Here is an 18,109-nt window from a genome sequence, read left to right on the forward strand (position 1 = left end):
CAGGGTCTCGTTTTCACTCCATCTCTGGATCTCTGCATCCAGTCAGCTCGTCAGCTCATCCACCAGGTCATGGATGCCCGTTGCCAGACCTACAGTGGGTACAGAGGGAGGCCAGACCCAGGCCTACTCCACCCCACCCCAGGGCTGTTTCTTTTTCCTTTCTTTGAATTCTTCTGTTTTATTTTATTTTATTTATTTTTTATACCCTCTGTGGTAGTTTCAGTCCAGTCAATTCTATATTTTTATGCTTAGACAGAATAAGGAAAAGAAATACAGCTGAAAGTGAGTTTTGAGCTAGTGTGGAGATTATGGCTCAAAAAAAAAAAATCTTACTTGAACCTCTATGCTTTCGTACTTAAAACATGTTTATTACATTTTAAGTTTTGTGTTTATGTGTGTGTGTGCACGCCATGTCATGCTTGGAGGTCAGAGGGACAGCCCATGGGAGAGTCAGTTCTTTTCTTCTGCCACGTGGGTCTCGGGGCTGGAGCTCAGGTACCATCACTTGAACCCCTTAGGGCTTTTGTTCTTAGTGTTATCCGCTGTGCTTTTGCCTGTGGTGACCACACAGGGAAGGAGAGAGAGGGAGAGAGAGAGAGAGAGAGAGAGAGAGAGAGAGAGAGAGAGAGAGAGAGAGAGAGACAGACAGACAGACAGACAGACAGACAGACAGACAGACAGACAGAGACAGAGACAGACAGAGACAGAGAGACAGAGTTTTTCCTGTGACATTTGCTACATTCTAACAAAAGCCAGAATAAACAGCATCTTTCCAGAGCTGGCTCTATCTAGCTTTTGCTCTGAGCCAGCACCCAGCATGATTACTGGCACTTTGAGCTGGCTGGTTAGAGAGGTTGGGGTGCTCGGCTGACCCACTCACACTCAAGGCATGCCAAGTGTAGTCAAGGGAAGATATGCCTCACATTCTGGGAGATATTGCCCCTGGGATGACTGATGCCTTCTCACACAGTTAAGGATGGTTTCCTGAGTTCTAGACGCTGCACCACAATACTGTCCACGTTTCAGTGTTCCTTAAAGCTGTCCCTGGAAGAGATGCATTGGTGGCTTTTTGAAGTGGCTGTTTTTATTTTGGCCTGAGGCAAACTTCCCCTTCCCAGTCAGAGCTAGGCAGAGACTAAAGACCATGGCACAAGGCCAGCAGGCTGGAATCAGCACTGTCTAGGGTCCACAGACTTCAGGAGGCCTCAATGTGGGTAGAGGTAGGCGCTCAGACCATGCAACAAAACAAATGTAGCTCCAGGCAGTGCCAGCCCAACTGCCCAGCATCTTCCGACTTCAGCTGTTAGACGATCTAGCTTCTCCTCTGCTATTGATGCTCTGTGTTTAGGGACCCTTCTCGGTCTCCCTCCTTTCTGGTCTTTGGTACATGAAGATCAGCAAGCTTCACAGTTGGGTGATGGCTTCTCCTGGGCCACAGATTCTTCTGCTTTGCAGACTTGCATGGGAGGCCCAGGGCACCTTTTGCCCCTGCTGGCTCCAGGGCCTTGAGTACCAGGCAGGTTCTATGTCCCCAGCTCAGCTAGAAAGCCTGGGTCACTCGAGTCCCACGGCTGGAGTGCTCCAGAGGAGGACTAGTAGGTATTGGGTTGGCCAGAGTCCAGCAGTGCTAGGAAAAAAAAAAAAAGTCGAGGGATGTGCACTGAGGGTGTCCAGATACCTGTTCCAAGAGGCAGAGCATCTGTGATCTGCCCAGTGATAAGGTAGGAGAGAAGAGTTCTGGGGGCCTCTAGGACTCCAGTCAGAGCAGGGGGCTTATGGTCATTTGAATATCTCTGCTGCGTTCTCAGGAGTTCCCTTATCTGAACAGACTAAGCACCAACTGTGCGCCAGAGCCCCTGTCTTGTGACAGAGACTCAGAATCTGCACACTTGCAAGAAAAGCCCAAGGAAAGATCTGGAGTAGTGAGCGTGACTCTTAAGCGTGGTCTGTCAGATGCAAAGGCTCTGAATGCTCATCCATGCATGTGTCCATGCCTCACATGCATCTGTCCCATCTATCACCCGTCCATCCACACATCCATCTATCCATCCATCCATCTACCCACACACTTACACATCCATTCATGTGTCCGCTCATCCACCCATGTGTGTATCCATCCATCTGTCCATCCATGCATCTGTGCACACACCCACCTATATATCCATCTATGATCCATGAATCTATCCACCCATGCATTTATCTGCCCATGCATGCCTGCATCCATCGTCCATCATTTTATACTTTGGTTTCTCACTTGTCTTGGATTCGGGACCAGGACAAGTAGTGGAAGCTTGGAATGGGGGATATTCTGGGGGCAATGGGTGGAGGCTCTGATGCAGTCCAGGGAGGCGTGGTAGAACATCATCTCCAAGGCCAGGAAATAGATGGCCAAACCCAGGGGCGGAGTGGTGTGAGAAGTGTGTGTGCGTGGAGATCTGCGCTGTTTTCTTGTTGTCAGGGAAGCCAGGGTGGAGCTTAGGAATGAGGGAAAGGAAGCTGGGCTGGGTGTCACCCTGGTGTGTCCAGAGTTGTTGGCTTTCCTGGAGGGCAGCAGCTACTCATAGGAGGTTGAGCATTCCAGAGGAAGTGGACAGGATGAGTTTTAACCACCCTTGGAGGCTGCTGTGGAGTAGCTTCGGTGACAGGCTCTAAAACCGGCAGAAGTCCAGGCGAAGCCGAGGTGCAGCTATGCGAGCTGCAATGGGACCTTTACTCTGGGGGTCAGCTTCCTAAACAGTGGGGTCTCAGCATGGCCTGCTCCTCAGTGTTCTGGCCAATACCATGGCACCAGAGAAAGGCCATCTTAGAAGAGGACAAGACTTAAGCCAGTCCCTAGGTAGAGAAAATGTGTTAACCGGTGCTGGACCAGGCAGGCCCAGAACCTTCAGACTTGACTTTTGTACTGGGGCTTTATGGACAGGAAGTCACAAGACTGCTTCCTGTAACACCAAGAGGAGGCTACTAGGGGAGTAGAGAGAGATTAAGTGACAGTGCCCAACATCCCACAGCACAGCATCACCTGAACTCACGACCTCTTCACCCTATGAGCCTGCTGGCAGCCAGCCAGAGGCACAGTACCAGGAGGGCCAGTAGATGCTCCTCAGCCTCAGGACCTTTGACCTTGCTGCCCCCTCTGCCTCTACTCTCCTTTCCCAGGCTGGCGCATGGCTGGGTCACTCACATCTCATAACAGGTGATATCTCTTTTGTTTGTTTGTTTGTTTTTGGTTTTTTGTTTTCAAGACAGGGTTTCTCTGTGTAGCTAGCCTTGACTGTCCTGGACTCACTTTGTAGACCAGGTTGGCCTCAAACTCACAGTGATCCGCCTACCTCTGCCTCCCATGTGCTGGGATTAAAGGCGCGTACCCCCATCGCCTGGCTGAGATGTCTTCTGTAAGTGCAGCCTTCATGATCATCCAGTGTACAGCACCCGCACTGCACGCTACCCTGTTTCTAAGCTCTGTTTTCCAGATGCAGGCTGTGGTCCGAAAACACATTTTCTATTTATGTATGTGTTTACCTCCATCCCACCCCAGGTTATTCCTTGGCGGTGGGGCCTTTTTATGTTTTCAGTATTTTTTTTTTTTTTTTTTGGTTTTTTTATTTATTTGTTTTTTTGCATAGGGGACAGGGACAAGTGGGACCTGAAATGCATTTATTGAACAAGGTGAATGGTTTCCTTTCTTCCCTTCCTTCCCTCCCTCCTTCCTTCCACCTTGCTTCTCTCTGCATCTCACCCCACCTCTGGACTAGTCCTGGCAGACTGCCCTCCCGCCAGGCCCTGTGAACTGGTTCTAGGTCACCCCACTGATCAGGGAGCCAGGGACTCAAGCTAGTTACGCACCCTACCGTGCATACATGGTACTCTGTTTGGGGAACCAGGTGTGAGTGTCTCCCAGCTGACAGCCATTTCTGGGGAAGGCCCTCTCCCTCTGTGCACTGCGTGCACTGCGGAGCTGAATGCGGGTGCACTGGCGGCTGCAGCAGCGGCCCCATAAACACGAAATGGAAGCTCAGGAGGAGGTACTGCGGTCCCGGCTTCCCTGGTTTGTCTAGGCAGGGCCTGCGGTGAGTCCCCTTTATGTGAAGTGCAGTGTAGCATTGTAAGGTTGGCACCCTGGGACTCCCTACCTGCCTCTTCCCTCGGAATCTTGGGCTGTCAGGTGGCTTTTCCTGAGGGGCAGTGTGTGTGTCTGTCTGTGTGTGTGTGTGTGTGTGTGTGTGTGTGTGTGTGTGTGTGTGTGTCCCTGGACTCCCCTTTATCCAAGCTTGGCCCGGTGTGGCCAACACCCTAATGGGCTGATGGAATGGGCCTAGCAAGGGAGGGAAGGGGACTGAGCCTCTCAGACTTGGGCTGATCTCAGACACCCATCCTCTGCTAGGCCTGCACTGGGTGCTGGGGAAGGAGTCTGGCCAGACACTGTCCATCCTCCGTGCATATGTCTGTCAGTGTGTCCGTCTGTCCATCCATCCATCCATCCATCCATCCATCCATCCATCCATCCATCCATGTTTTCAACATCTGGGAAGCTTTGTGATGGGCCCCTGGGAGAGGCTACTGTGAGAATAGTAGCAGCTTGCATTTATTGAGCACTTGCTGTGTACTACCAGGCCCTGTGACAACCAGTTTACATGGGTGGAGTCTTGTTTACTCTTCGCACCTCTGAGGCTGGGACTATTGTTCCTTTCATTTTGTGGGTGACCAGACAGCCCATGGGAATTTAAACGCTCGTTTGTGGTCACAGCTGGTGGCATGTAGGGATGAGTCAAGGTACACATACTCTATCCAGGCTTCTCACAGGACCCCAGCAGGAAGGTCTTGTCCAAGAGCTTGTGAAGGGTGCATGGCTGTCCCCATCTGGACAGGACAGTAGGATGGGGGCAGATGCTTTGGGCTGGGGTTTCAGCTGTCACTGTGACTCTCTGAGTCTACTTTTGCATTTTTCCTTCCTTCCTTCCTTCTTTTCTTTCTTCATTTTTAAACATCTTTTAAAAAACAATTTTTTTTTTTAATTTTATGTGCATTGGTGTTTTGCCTGCATGTATGTCTTTTGTGAGGGGGTCAGATGCCCTGGGAACTGGAGTTACAGACAGGTGTGGGTTGCCATGTGAGTTCTGGGAATTGAACCAGGGTCTTCTGGAAGAGCTGCCAGTGCTCAGAACTGCTGAGCCACAGGGTCTTATGTAGCCCAGGCTGGCCTCAAACTCACTGTGTAGGGGATCATGATCTTGAACTGCTAACCACCTGTCTCCCACTTCCTCCCAAGTGCTAGCCTTACAGATGTCTTTCTAGCTAGATCTCCTATCCCCTCCACCTCTTTTTGAGATGAGTTTTGAAACTCACAGCAATCCTCCTGCCTCAGCTTCCTGAGACTACAGATGTACGCTACCTTGCCTGGCAGGATTGTCCCATTCTCTCTATATTTTGAGAGGAGATGAGATTATTGCTATTTTATTTTACCTTGTATGGCGATGATTGAGAATATTTTTTTAAGAATTAATAACCCGTTTCTCCTTGCACGTAATTAAAATGTTCTCCAGTCTCTAATTTTTGTCATTTTCATAATCTAATTTGTTTTCAGAGTGTGTCGATTCCCTTTCCGAGCACAAAGCAAGGGGGAGATTTCGCTTCCTTTAATGTGCTTGGGATCCAAGTGTCCAGGAATCGTTTAAAATACGTCATTTTCTCCTTGGTTAAATACAGCACAAATGGGGCTGTCAGAGGGATCTTAAAAAGTACAACCCTGAGAACAGTAGGGCAACAACAACAACAACAAAAAACCCCCAAACAAACAATCACCACCACTAACCAAACCAAACCAAACAAAAAACCCTTCAAGACACGGCCTGCTCACACAGTTAAAAAAATTCCTATGAATAGGGGTGAGGGAACCGGGCTGACAATAATCAGGCATAAGCCCACCAGGCTGGAATGCGTCTCACTGCCCCGGTCTGCACCTCCAGGCTCCACACAGCTGGCTGGGAATCTGCCGCAGGACAGTTGTAGTCCACTTAAATTCACACCTTCCCACTGAAAGAAAAATGAGGGGAAGAACCTGGAATTCTCACTGTGATTAAGTGCGTTCATGGATTGACAGGAACTGGGATCCCTGGGATCCTGGGGGGCAGGGCAAGGTGTGAGGAGGGAGAACTCCTTATCCTCCCCACGCCCCCACGTTTCCTCCCGACACCCCACGCCAGGGCCCACCACCTTGCCTCAGCTGGGGACTGTGTGGCCACTGCTTGGAAAATCCCTTCTTTGGGTGGCTCTGAAAGATGTCTTGAGGCTAAATTTATGTCGAAGGAGGAATTTTCACCCCATGTAGTTCCCACCTGCTTGGGCTTGCTGGGGTGTGGCTGTGGATGTGTGGATGTGTTTTGGGGTTGGGGGGAGTTATGTGGGGAGGAGGTGGAGCTAGTCAGGAATCCTTCCTGTACTTCAAATGTGAAAAATAAAAAATTTAACCTCCCTGTTTACAAAATACCAGCCATTGTCTGGGCTCGGCTACTCTGTAGGCTCGGAGAATCTTGTTGGAGGGGAAAAAAGTCTGAAGTATTTAAACATGTTGGTCCATGCATGCATCCGTTCATGGCATCGTGGGCTTTTTTTTTTTCTTTTTCCCCTCATGATCCCCTCCCTCCCTTCTCTCTTCTTTTTTTTTTTACCAAAGTATATTCATCAAACTGCTGAGTTGGAAAGATTTGTAATGAGTTTTTGAGCTGTGTGCGACTGTGTTTTCCTTCCCCCTCTCATCCCCCCACCCTCGCCTTCTTTCTAAATCTTCATCTGACATTAAATAAAACAAATCCCAAACAGATTAACTGCCGCATGGTTCTGCTTCGTCTCTTCAGTCTGTTCGCAGGTCTGGCTGGGGACCCGGCAGTGGTGGCGGTAGTGGTGGTGGCAGCAGTGGTGGTGGTGGGAGATGCCCGGGCGGCCCACAGAGGTCCATGTGGCGCCCTAGGTGGGATGCTGGCATCCTGAAGGCTGAGGCCCTGGCCTTGCTCCCCTGTGGCCTGGGCATGGCGTTCTCTCAGTCACATGTGATGGCCGCGCGGCGACACCAACATGGCCGACTCATCATTGAGGTGGACGAGTACAGCTCCAACCCCACCCAGGCCTTCACCTTCTACAATATCAACCAGGGCCGCTTCCAGCCACCGCACGTGCAGATGTAAGTGCAGATGCCCAGGGACCGGGTGGGTACAAGAACGTGGGTGCCTCCTGGCTTCTGGTACACCGGCAAACACACCCTCCGGGCGGAGGCTTGTGGACCCAAACCTTTTTCTGCGAAGGACCACCTGGGCTGAATGAAGTTGGGAGGGACCTGAGAGAAACCTCAGACTGGTGGCCTCAGGGACCCACGTTGGCCCTTTGTCCTGTTTTATTGGGCTTGGTGAATGCTTCCAGAGGTGTTTGACAATGAGATAATTGTGCTGAAGGATCTAAGATTAGACAGTGAAACCAGATGTTGTGAAACCCTTGGTTCGCTTGTTGGGGTAGGGGTGGGTGGGGTGGGGTTGGGAGGTTGGGCTTGGGGTGGGTGGGGCAGACTGAGGTGGTAGGGTGGGATAGGGGTGGGTAGGGATGTCTAAGGGCTGAGTTTCAGCTGTGACCTGGGGGTGTGGTTCTTGACTCCTGGTCTGACTCACTATAACAGGGAGATTGAGTCATAGAAAGTGAGGGGGTCTTCCTGTAGGCCCAAGAGTGCGTTAGGATTCCGTCCTGGGCTAGCTGTCTTCTCTCCCTTTGTTTGGCCCCATGCTCCTAAAGAGTTCTAAGGGGCGGAGGGCTGGGGGTTCAGTACCACCTCCTCTCAGTTTCTTGTACCTGCTTAGTGTCTCAGGTGCTTTCTTGCTCTGGGTCAGAGTCTCTTTGATCCTCCAGCACAGAGGAGAGAGACTGATGGCTCCCTAGTGACAGAGCAAGGAGGTAGCAGCTATGGCCAGGGTGACCCAGTGCTGTGAAGTTGCTAGAATGTTAGGTTATCCCTGGGGCTATAGACCCCAACCTTCAGGGCAGGAGCCCTACTTCTAAGGAGTGAGCAGGTTCATGCGATTCCAGCAGCTGTCACTCAGGGAGAAGGTGCTATGAATGTGTGAGTCCTTCAAATCCCAGCAGAGTGATGGGGTTCCAGTGTGGTGAGTGGCCACTCCTTCCTGTGTGGCTCCCTTCAACCCCAGGTTCTGTTGAACAGCGTTCTAGGGGGAGATAAATCATTGGGAGAAAGGCATTGACTGTGGCAGTTGTGTGGTCTGGAACAGGTGGGGTTTCCAGTGTAGGAATGCCTATTTTTCTGTTGCTCCAGTAGAGGCTTCATTCCAGGTGGTCAGAAGGTATAGTTTTTGGTGGATTTCTATCTGAGCACCGCCTCCTTTATATATATTAAATTTGGGAACCAGACTGAAGGATTTGTGCAGCCTGAATGCCCTGTTGAGGGCACATCTCTTCTTGGTTTCTTGGTCTTAGGGACCTGGCACAGCCTGGTGGGGGTGCTACAGGTAGAGGCCTGTCTCAATCTGCTTAGATTTTTTTTTTTTTTTTTTTTTTTTGGTGGGATTGAGGATATTGATACTGAGGTCCCTGATACTGGACAGGATCTTGACCAATGGGAATGTGTGAGGGACCTGTGTAGGAGAGGCTGGCTACAGGCTCTGGGGCCAGACTGTGTCCTGGGAAGGGCACTGAGTGAGTCAGTGAGAAAGGGTGACTGTTTCTTTTGACGAGGGAGCAGTGAAGGCCAGTCCTCCCGCCCGCCTGCCCTTCCTTTGTCCATTCCATCAGCTTCCTTGGAAACAATTAGGCAGTTTGTTGTTTAGAAACAGGTCCTGGGTTGGCCTACCTGGGCGAGGCTCATGCCTCTTGATGCCTCAGTTTCAACCATGGAAAAGGGCAGATTACAGTGGCTGCAATAGAGATGTCTCCGTGTAGTGGAGTCATGTGAGTGGCTGGTGTTGATTATATTAGCACGACTTAGGCTTGGGTGTGGAGCTCAGTGCTTGAAGTGGTCAGGGACAGGTGCCTGCCCTCACTGGGCTTGTGTTTCAGGCATCAGCTGAGATGCAGCAGCACGTCAGTGTGTGACACTCATAGCAGTAAAAGCCATGGAGAAAAAACATGGTGACTTCCCTGTTGGCTAGCTGGTGTCTCTCCTGGTCTCCACCCCCCCCCCCCTTGGGCTGCTCTATGGCAGTGAAGGTCCTAGCTTCCGTGAGCAACGGGGCAGGGCTGGAGTGGCCCACAGAGGCATGGGCAGGGCTTGGGGAGGAGCACAAAGAGAACTTTGGAATTTAACATTGTGTTTTTTTCAGGATGAAGTCTGGGAGGGCACAGGGCTCTGGGACCACTGCCTCCGGTCCCTTCCATTCAGACTCCAGATAGGAGGTCCTCAGGCTGTTGGGGATTTCCTTGGCAAGCGGCCACTCTGCCTCGGGGAGAGGTGTGCGGGGTGGACACTGTTGCCCTGCCTAGTGATTTATCACTGCCATGGGCTTTGTCTCTGGGGGTGAGGGAGCTGTGGGGGGTCCTACTTAATAAATCTATAATTTATGTTTAATAATAACAGTGACAGTTCAACGTAGCCTCTGATTGAGCTGTGCGATTTGCTCAGCTGCCCCTGAGACCCCGCTGGTAACTAGTCTGTCATTGCCTGAGTGATGACTGTCTGGAACTGAGGCCTCTAGTTGTGGGTTCTCAGGAGAGCGCTCTAGGCATCAGGACCCCTGGCATGCAGGTGTGGCAGTGGGCAGTGAAAGAGAGAGAGAGAGAGAGAGAGAGAGAGAGAGAGAGAGAGAGAGAGAGAGAGAGAGAGAGAGAGAGAGAGAGAGACAGGGTTACTGGAGTCTGCCATGAAGGTGTCTGGGGTGGAGACACTTGGTGTTAAGCAGGGAGCTCTTCCTTCTGCCCTTTTAGGGTCACCAGGGACATGGACTGACCCTTTGAATGCCCTCTGGGCCCCCCAGGCAGTGCTAGGTGCTGGGGAGGGGAGGGAGAGGAGTGAGAGGGAGAGCTAGGCTGGGAGGAACCTTCTCTCCCTGGTCCCTGGCACTTGATGGGGTTGACGCCTGGTGCTCTCTCTGCAAAGGGAGAAACCGAGGCTCAGAGGGAGCATATAGAGCCAGGATACCCATCCTCTGCACTGGGCGTGGCCTGTTCACTAGCTGAAGGATGGGGCTCAGCCTGGAGCTGGGCCAGGGGCAAAGCAGGAGGAGAGGATGCCTGGGCAACGGGCACGGCAGCTGCTTCTGGTTTCCCGAACCTTCCATCCTTTGTTCTGCCCCAGGTCTTGTGTGTGTTTGTACTTGTGTGCATGCATGTGTGTGTGTGCATGTGGTATGTGTGTGTGTACGTGTACGCTTGTGTGCACATGTGTGTGATCGTGAAGATATGTACACGTGTGTGCACACGAATGTCTGTCTATGTGTATACATGTGTGTGTGTGTGTGTGTGTGTATACATGGAGGCCAGAGGTCCACCTCAGGTATGCATCCTCAGAAGCTGTGCACCTTGATTTTGGACACCTGGATTTTGCCGCTCAGGCCGAGTCCATCCTGCCTCCATCTTCCCAGCGCTGGGATTACAGGCATGCACTCTGTCCAGTTTGCCCTTGGGTTCTAGGGATGGAACTCAGGCCCTTCTGCTTCTGAGGCAGATGTTTTCCTGACTGAGCCATCTCTGCAGCCCCAGCCTTGGATCTTTGTATAGGCTTCTCGACCCTGCAAGCGCTGTAGACATCCTTCAAGCGTCACTCTTTCGGGAAACCTTCCGCGAAGCTTACTGATCACAAATCTCCTGGCTCTGCCCCAGCTGCGGAGGCTCTTTGGTGGGTGAGCTTGGTTCCCAGGCACCCCTGCCCCCTCCTTGTACAGCAAATACAAAGAAAGATGATGGAGGAGAGGTGTGGTCAGGAAGAGGGTCTGGAGCTCAGAGGTGCTGCAGCGTGCGAGGGAAGCAGAGTGGCCCATCCCAGCCAGGATGACCAGCTAGCTAAAGGCCGGGAGGCAGCAGGAAGTACAGGCCCAGGTGTGTGTGTGTGTGTGTGTGGGCAGGTGGCCAGGTCGCCTTGGAACCTGCCCTTTTTTTTGGGCAGGGCACCAGACAGGTCAGGGCAGTTGTGTGGTATGAACTGACCACTCACTGCTCATCCCAGGCCTCAGCCTCCTCATTTGCAGAATTTGCAAACGTGGCTGATGCCCAGTCCTACCGCTGCCTGCATTATGGGAACCTCAGACTTCACAGCACCCTGTTTCTCTGGGGCAACTGAGGCACAGCACATCTCTCATGAGGCCTGTGTGAGTGTTTGATACAGACACAGTACTGTCCAGGATGGCTTTTGGAAACAGAGCTGAAGGCACTTTACCTACTGAGTGACCTCCATACCCCCCTGAAGCCAGCTTCCATAGCAGACTGTGGGTGAAACAGCCTTTTCCAAAGCCTCAGTTTTGTCACCTGTAAAATGGAGACACCAGCATGATACTGGGCAGAGGGTTACGAGGAAAGGGAAGAAAGCTAATTCGGGGACGTTGCTTAGTCTGTTCTGAGCTCCCAGACACTGGGAATGGAGCTTGCTCTCTTTCTTTGCAAGGTTGGGCAAACAGCTTTGCCACAGAGCTGAGCTGGGAAGAGGAGGCTTTAGCTCGCTCTCTGGGGATCTCCAGGCTCTGTCTTCACTGTGTTCAGGAGCCTCAGGGTGCAGGGAAATAAGGTAAAGTTAATTAAAGAGCGCAGGCTCCCATAGCCGCCCTGTTGATGACAGCCGTCAGCTGCCTGGTGGCCAGGTCGCCTCTTAGGGAGAGAATGCTGGGTCCCACCATACTCGAAGCTTCTCCTCTCTTCCTTTCTCTTGCTCTTTTGACTTGGTCTTGTAACTTTATGGCATCTATAAAGTGTGTGTTTATGTATGTGTGTGATGTGTAAATGTGTGTGATGTGTGTATGTGTGTGATGTGTGTATGTGTCTGTGTGTATTTGTGTGTGTGTGGTGTGTGTGGTATGTGTTGTGTATGTTGTCTCTGTTGTGTGTGCATGTTGTGTGCTGTGTGTGTTTGTGTGTATGTGTTTGGTGTGTTGTGTGTATATGTTGTGTGCTGTGTGTGTCTGTAATTGTGTGTGGTATGTGTTGTGTTGTGTGTGCATGTTGTATGGTGTGTGTGTTTGTGTGTGTGTGCACACGCGTGTGTTTAATGCATGGGAGAACACATGGGTTTATTTGGTTTCCCTGAGTTCCTGTGTCCACTGGTAGTCTAGCACTGGTTGCCTGTCTGTGGTGCAGTCAGCACTGTCAGGGTGGGCAGAGCACAGATGGGAACGGTCCCCAGCCCTCAGCCTGTTAGACTGCCTTGGAGAGAAGGTACTGGGACATAGAAAAGGTGAAAGTTACATGAAGATTTGCTTTGCAGATCTGTTTACACACTGCCTCCTTCTGGAAGCTTCCAGGAACCCAGAGCAGTAGATGGCTTTCTCTGGTCCTCAGCCCTTCTGTTGCCCCATCACAACCTGGGACTGCAGGGTCACAGTCTACTCAAGTCTGTAGCTGCCTGTGATCTGTGGGCTCCTGGTGGGCAGGATCCTAGCATGCTCATCCTTCTGGGCTCAGAAGCTGGCTCCTCTTAGGTCCTTAGGACGTGTGCTAATTAAATACAGAATGGGTGGATAGAGAGAGAGAGAGAGGAGACGTACTTTCCTGGCCGCCCATCCCTGGACTCATTTGGAAAATTTCTCTGTTTTTCCAGCTAGCCTAGCTCCAAGCTGCTGGGGCTCTGTCTAGGCTTAACAACCCCCAAAGGGGGCCAAGGGTGCTTCCTCCTGTGGTACCTGAGGGAAGGGAGAGGCTGGTGTGGTGATTCCACCTGCTGCAGATCCAGCGTGAGGATGTACCGTGCACATTAGCATGCTGAACCCATGTCTCTCATAAGGTGTTAATTAAATTTCTTCGAAGTATATTGTCTGGAAAAAAAAAGGATAATTAGAAAGATGTCTTTAAAAGTATTTATGTAACTGATACGGTACTGCTTTTGGTTTGACGCATAATTAGATTTAAACACGACTCCTCCAGCGGCGGCGTACTCGTTTGGAGAAGGCTGCTTGTTGAAATGTCACTGTGTTGTTTTTAAGCGTTGTGAGCCTGGTGAAGTCATTTAGTTGCAGATGCGGTATGCTCTGCGAAGAACACAGGACTCGTGGGGGGGGGGCGGCTATGGCGGAGCCCTTAGCCGGCTGCGAGGGATCCTGGGAACGGGGATGTAGCTTATGCTATGTTCAGTTCATTTCTGGCACGTTCTTGTACAGGGAGGAACAATCCAGGCCATGGGTTCTCCTTGTGTCTAAGTGACAGCGGCAGAGCTGAGCTCAGGGACCTGGTTTTCTGACTGCAGAGGTATTGTCTTACAGAATCCCAATCTTGGATCAAAATGACCACACTGCCTTAGGTTTGGGGAAGCTGTCACTTGTCTTTTGGGGCCTCCCCTCCCCTTCTGTTCTCCTGGGACATGGGCCTTCTGCATCTTGTAGCCCTGCTGAGTGCTGAACTCAGGGCCAGTTTTCTTGAATGGACCAGGGATTTCAGGCCACACAGCATCAGCGGGGCAATAGTGCCCCCCAGGGGTGAGAGATGGTTTTGAGAGGTTGAAAAAAAAAAAAAAAAAAAAAAAAAAAAAAAAACTGACTTCTAGCCAAAGCATAGACAGTTAGCACAGGAGACAGAGTGTTTCTGCAGTGAAAACTCCACAGGCCTAGCAGTGACGTCAAGCGACGCTGGGAAATGCTGTTTTAGTCCAGGGAAGGAGCCGGGCTGTTATTGTAGGTGCACGTGGGCACAGCAATCAGATGCCTGGTTCGAGGCCTACAGTGTGTCATGGTTTGTGAGGCATGGAGGCAGGAGGCAGCTGTCACTGTGTTCAGTGTCTGACCGCTGGTGCTCAGCTCTCCTTGTTTTTACTCGGTCTGGGAATCCAATGGTGCCCCCAACATTCAGGGCAAAACCTTTAGGGAAGCATCCTCGTAGATACTCCAAGGTCTGTGTTTTCATCCAGGTGACAATGAGGACTAACCCTTACGCCATGGGAAAGAGGGGACCCTGCGGCACATGGGGACAAGAACATGTTTTGCTGGGTTCTCCAGAAGGCTGGCCGTTTGGCTCATGTTCAGCTGGATCCTATCTGATGAGTTGACGTGGCTACGTTCTTGGGACCCACCACCCCACAGGATCACAGCTCTGTGGTCCCTGTAACCTGGAGCATCTTCTCTTCCTACAGGGTGGACCCGGTGCCTCATGATGCCCCGAAGCCACCTGGCTACACACGCTTTGTCTGCGTTTCTGACACCCATTCAAGGACAGATCCCATCCAGATGCCCTATGGTGACGTGCTGATCCACGCCGGGGACTTCACGGAGCTGGGGCTCCCGAGCGAGGTGAAGAAGTTCAATGAGTGGCTGGGTAGGTCTTGTGCGCTGAGCACACCTGGTGTTTGGGATGACGTGGCATCCAGGCCTGCCCTCTCCTGCCCTCTCCTGCCCTGCCCTGCTCTGCCCTGCCGCTTCTGGGCCTGTCCACCACCTTGGGGTGGGGGAGGGACTTCCTTGTCTTCTCAGAGTGGGTCTTGTACTTTTCTCCCATCCCACCCAGGGCCTCCCTTTTCCAACCCTGGATCTTAATTGTGACTGCCATTTGTCTGTCAAAGCCTTTGGTCTTGGAGACCCTCCCAAGGACTTGGCTCACATGTATACGGCCACCTGTGTGTTCAGTCTTGAGTGCCTGGTATAGTTGCCCATAAAGCAGCTGATGAATGAATGAATGAATGAATGAATGAAGGAGTGAATGATGGCCGAGCTGGTGTGTGATGAATGACTTTGTGGGAACAGCGAGGCCAGGGTAGGTCCTCCATTCATATGCTGTGGTTCAGCCTGCAGTGAGGAGAGCCCCCTGCTCTGTGGGGCCCCCCCAGGGCCACAGGGACCTGAGGTGGTTCATTCTGTGGGCAGCAGGTGGTGTAGGCAGCAGAGCCTGGCCCCACAAGGTAATAATGGATATGGCATTGTCTGGGAGCTTTTCATTTTCCAAAAATAAAGAGTTAAACTAGCACACTCTTCCCCTGACACCTAGGGTAGGGAATTTGCATGTTCTGGAATCTGGTAAGGTCCCAGCGAAGTGGCATTGTCTCTGCTTTGGGGAGGGGTGGGCAGACGGATGGTTCTGGGGTAGCCTGGTACATAGGACTGTTGCCCTGGAGAGGAGAGGTGGTCAGTCCTCCACCCGTAAGAAGTTCTCTGGTGGTGCTGGCTGACAGACTTGTCCAGTCATTTGCAGTCCCCGGGTGTGCCACTGTGCAGCTAGCTGGCTGGGAGCCGTGGAGCTGGGGGGGGGGGCAGTCATGAGATGCGTAGCTGCAGTGAATGAGAGACCCAGTTCTGCCACTGGAAACAAATATTTACAAGCAAGGATTTGCTTCCACTTGGCAGCCTTGGCACTTTAAATATTGATTTTTTCAAATGGGAAATTTTAATCCAGGCTCATTTGGGCTGAAGCCTGTGAAGGCTAGAGAAAGGGAGTGGGTAGCCAAGGCCGGTGCCAGCCAGGTGCCTCCCTGGCCATGCTCTGGGCTGCCGCCTTCACACTTCTCTGTGCCCAGGGTGGCTCTTTATGCCTTCTTCTGTGAGTGATGAAAGATGAGAGGCTCCATTTGACCAGGTCAGGGTCGCCACAGGCCAGACACCTATCATGTGCCAGGCCTGGCGTGGCAAACTCTTTTTGGCTCCCTGCCTTGGTAAAGTGTGGTCATGCCTGTGGCAAGATGTTTCTCTTTGCACTCTCTTTGGACAGATGACAGACAATCCATGGACCTTTCCGTGTGCCTTAAGCTGAGTGGTCTATAGGTCTAGATTGCCAAGGGACAGCATGGGAATGGGCTGTGGCTTTCTCCAGGGAAAGGAAGTCTTCAAGGGGTGCTTAGCTTGGAGGCCTGGGCCTTGACAAATGAGTTGAGAATCTGTACAGGGTGTGGCCAGATGGTTGGAGGGGGGGGACAAAGCATGGGCCCTGAGGGCTTCCTTCCATGGTCCTCCTCTCTTCTTGACTGCCCTGAAGTGTTTGCAGAGCCCAGGACCGTCACTGTTAGGGTGAACTGCCCAGTGGTGAGCTGGGAGCTGCCCTCTACTTTTGACCCAGGCCCAGGAATGAACCTCTTGATGGGAGTGTTATGATTTCTAGAGGACAGCTCCTGCTGGGAAAAGAGAGAGTCCCAAGGGCTTGGAGATTCCTGCTGGGAGATAGCTGTGTGTGTGTGTGTGTGTGTGTGTGTGTGTGTGTGTGTGTGTGTGTGTGTGTTTCTTGAATGTCTACTCTGTGCCCTCCTGTGTAGAATCACTTCCGGCAGTCCTTACGACATGAGGGAGCAGCTATTGTTAGATCCACTTTACAGAGTAGAAAATCAAGGTCCAGAGAAGCAAAGCAACTCGCCCAAGGTCACACAGCTAGTATGTGGTAGAGCTGGGATTCAAACTCAGGCAGTAGGACTCTGTGGTGAGGCTCTTGGTTGCCTCTCTTGCTCTGGGAATAAAGTAAGGAGTAGGCTGTGTGGCTCTACCATCTGGGCCGACACCCTGGGTCTGCTTCCTGAGCGAGTGTCAGCGGCATCTGGAGATCTTTCCTGGACCTTAGTTACCTTGTTCTGCATGGCGGTCAGCCTCCCTTTGCCTTGTCCACCCCCAAAGACAGATTAGCGGCTGGGGTGGGAGAAACATTTAGGCTCTGTGGACTGTAAAGTGTGGAGCACGTGTTACAGTCGCTTCTGTAAACTGGCATTTGCCATATCACAGCTCCCTCAGGAAGGGAGCAGGCTCAGGCTCAGAGGAGGGAGACGGTGGGGAGGTGAGCTGGCAGGGCTGGCTGTAAATGCACCGTTCACCTCTTCATTTCTGAGTGTTGATGTGTGATCTTTGCAGTCAGCTGTCTCCCTAGACAAGAGAACCGACTGGAGGAACACGCTTGTTGGATGCACCCATAGGAGTCAGCCTGTGTCAGGTGCTGGGGACAGTAAGGAGGAAGTTTCCAGGACCCTGTTCAGGCTAGTGGAGGGATGGCAGCCTGGTTGATCGAGAGCAGCAGGAATCTGCTGAGGATTGACCTTGGGACTTAGGGACATGGTAGTATAGGCCTTTGGCTGGGTGGTTATGGGACACCCTGCAGAGGTGACTTCGGACTAGGCCTGGGGGTGAGCATAGGGTAGACTGTGCAGGGCTGGAAAGACTATGGGGCAAAGAGCATGGCTGCCGGAGGCCCTGAGGCGGCACCAGAACCAAACTGAATGCAGTGTGAGGAGGGGTTGATTCTAAGTATGATGGAGGCTGTTAGGTTTAACGGGGGAGGTAGTTCCCATGACTTCCCAAAGGCAGATCTGGATAGTCAAATCTGAGTGGCAGCATCATAGCCAGAAACTCTGGAAGGTTCCAGAATTGATGTCTGGGTGGTAGGACCGGGAGAAGTATCTCCTTTGTCGTGGCCTCATTTTCTCCCAGTTCCTTAAAGGAAGTGCGTGCTATCCTGCAGCACATAAAGGCAGAGCTCGTGGCTCTGAGGACACTTCCTCTTCCTGGTGACTGGCGCTGTATGTCTGTCCAGGAGGGATGGGCAGCATGGCTAAGAGTCCACTCTGGCTTCTTGGTCCTCCCAATGTACCCAGGGCCCTTTCTCATTCTGCATGCTGTGTCGTCACCTGCCCGGTCTTGGAGCTGAACCCCAGACAACGTCTTCCCCCCACCGGCTGGTCAGTCATGTTAAGTTTCATTCCAGGCCAGTTCCTGACAGACAGGAGATTCAAAAGCTAGCACAGACCCCTCAGCGAGACAAGTTTAGGTACGTGACCAGGGCTGAGCTAGCATGCAGGGATGTCTGTGTTTTCATCATTGGAGACGTCCATCTGGGTCCTTAGAGGGATGGAGTTGGGGGCCGCAGCAGCTCCGTATTTTCTCATGGGACTTTCCCAGTAAGAAGTTAAGAAATGGCTGAGGATGCATCCTCCAACTGTTCTGAGTAAAAGAAAAAAGAAAGAAAGAAAGAAAAAAAAAAAAAAAAAAAAAAAAAGCAAAGGAAGGTGCTTTCTGCTCCTCAGGCAATG

General features: G+C 51.8%; 1 protein-coding gene across 1 annotated transcript in view; it reads left to right on the forward strand.

The window, feature by feature from the left end:
* Positions 1–6,907: 6,907 nt before the first annotated feature.
* Positions 6,908–18,109, forward strand: part of Mpped1 (metallophosphoesterase domain containing 1) — a 65,091-nt gene continuing 53,889 nt past the window's right edge. Inside the window, exons 1-2 of the mRNA XM_051160114.1 lie at positions 6,908–7,174; positions 14,252–14,433. Coding sequence (XP_051016071.1) covers positions 6,951–7,174; positions 14,252–14,433 — 406 coding nt within the window. The 5' untranslated portion in view covers positions 6,908–6,950. The remainder of the gene's footprint in view (positions 7,175–14,251; positions 14,434–18,109) is intronic.

Source organism: Acomys russatus, chromosome 17, assembly GCF_903995435.1.
Source record: "Acomys russatus chromosome 17, mAcoRus1.1, whole genome shotgun sequence".
Lineage (NCBI taxonomy): Eukaryota > Metazoa > Chordata > Mammalia > Rodentia > Muridae > Acomys > Acomys russatus.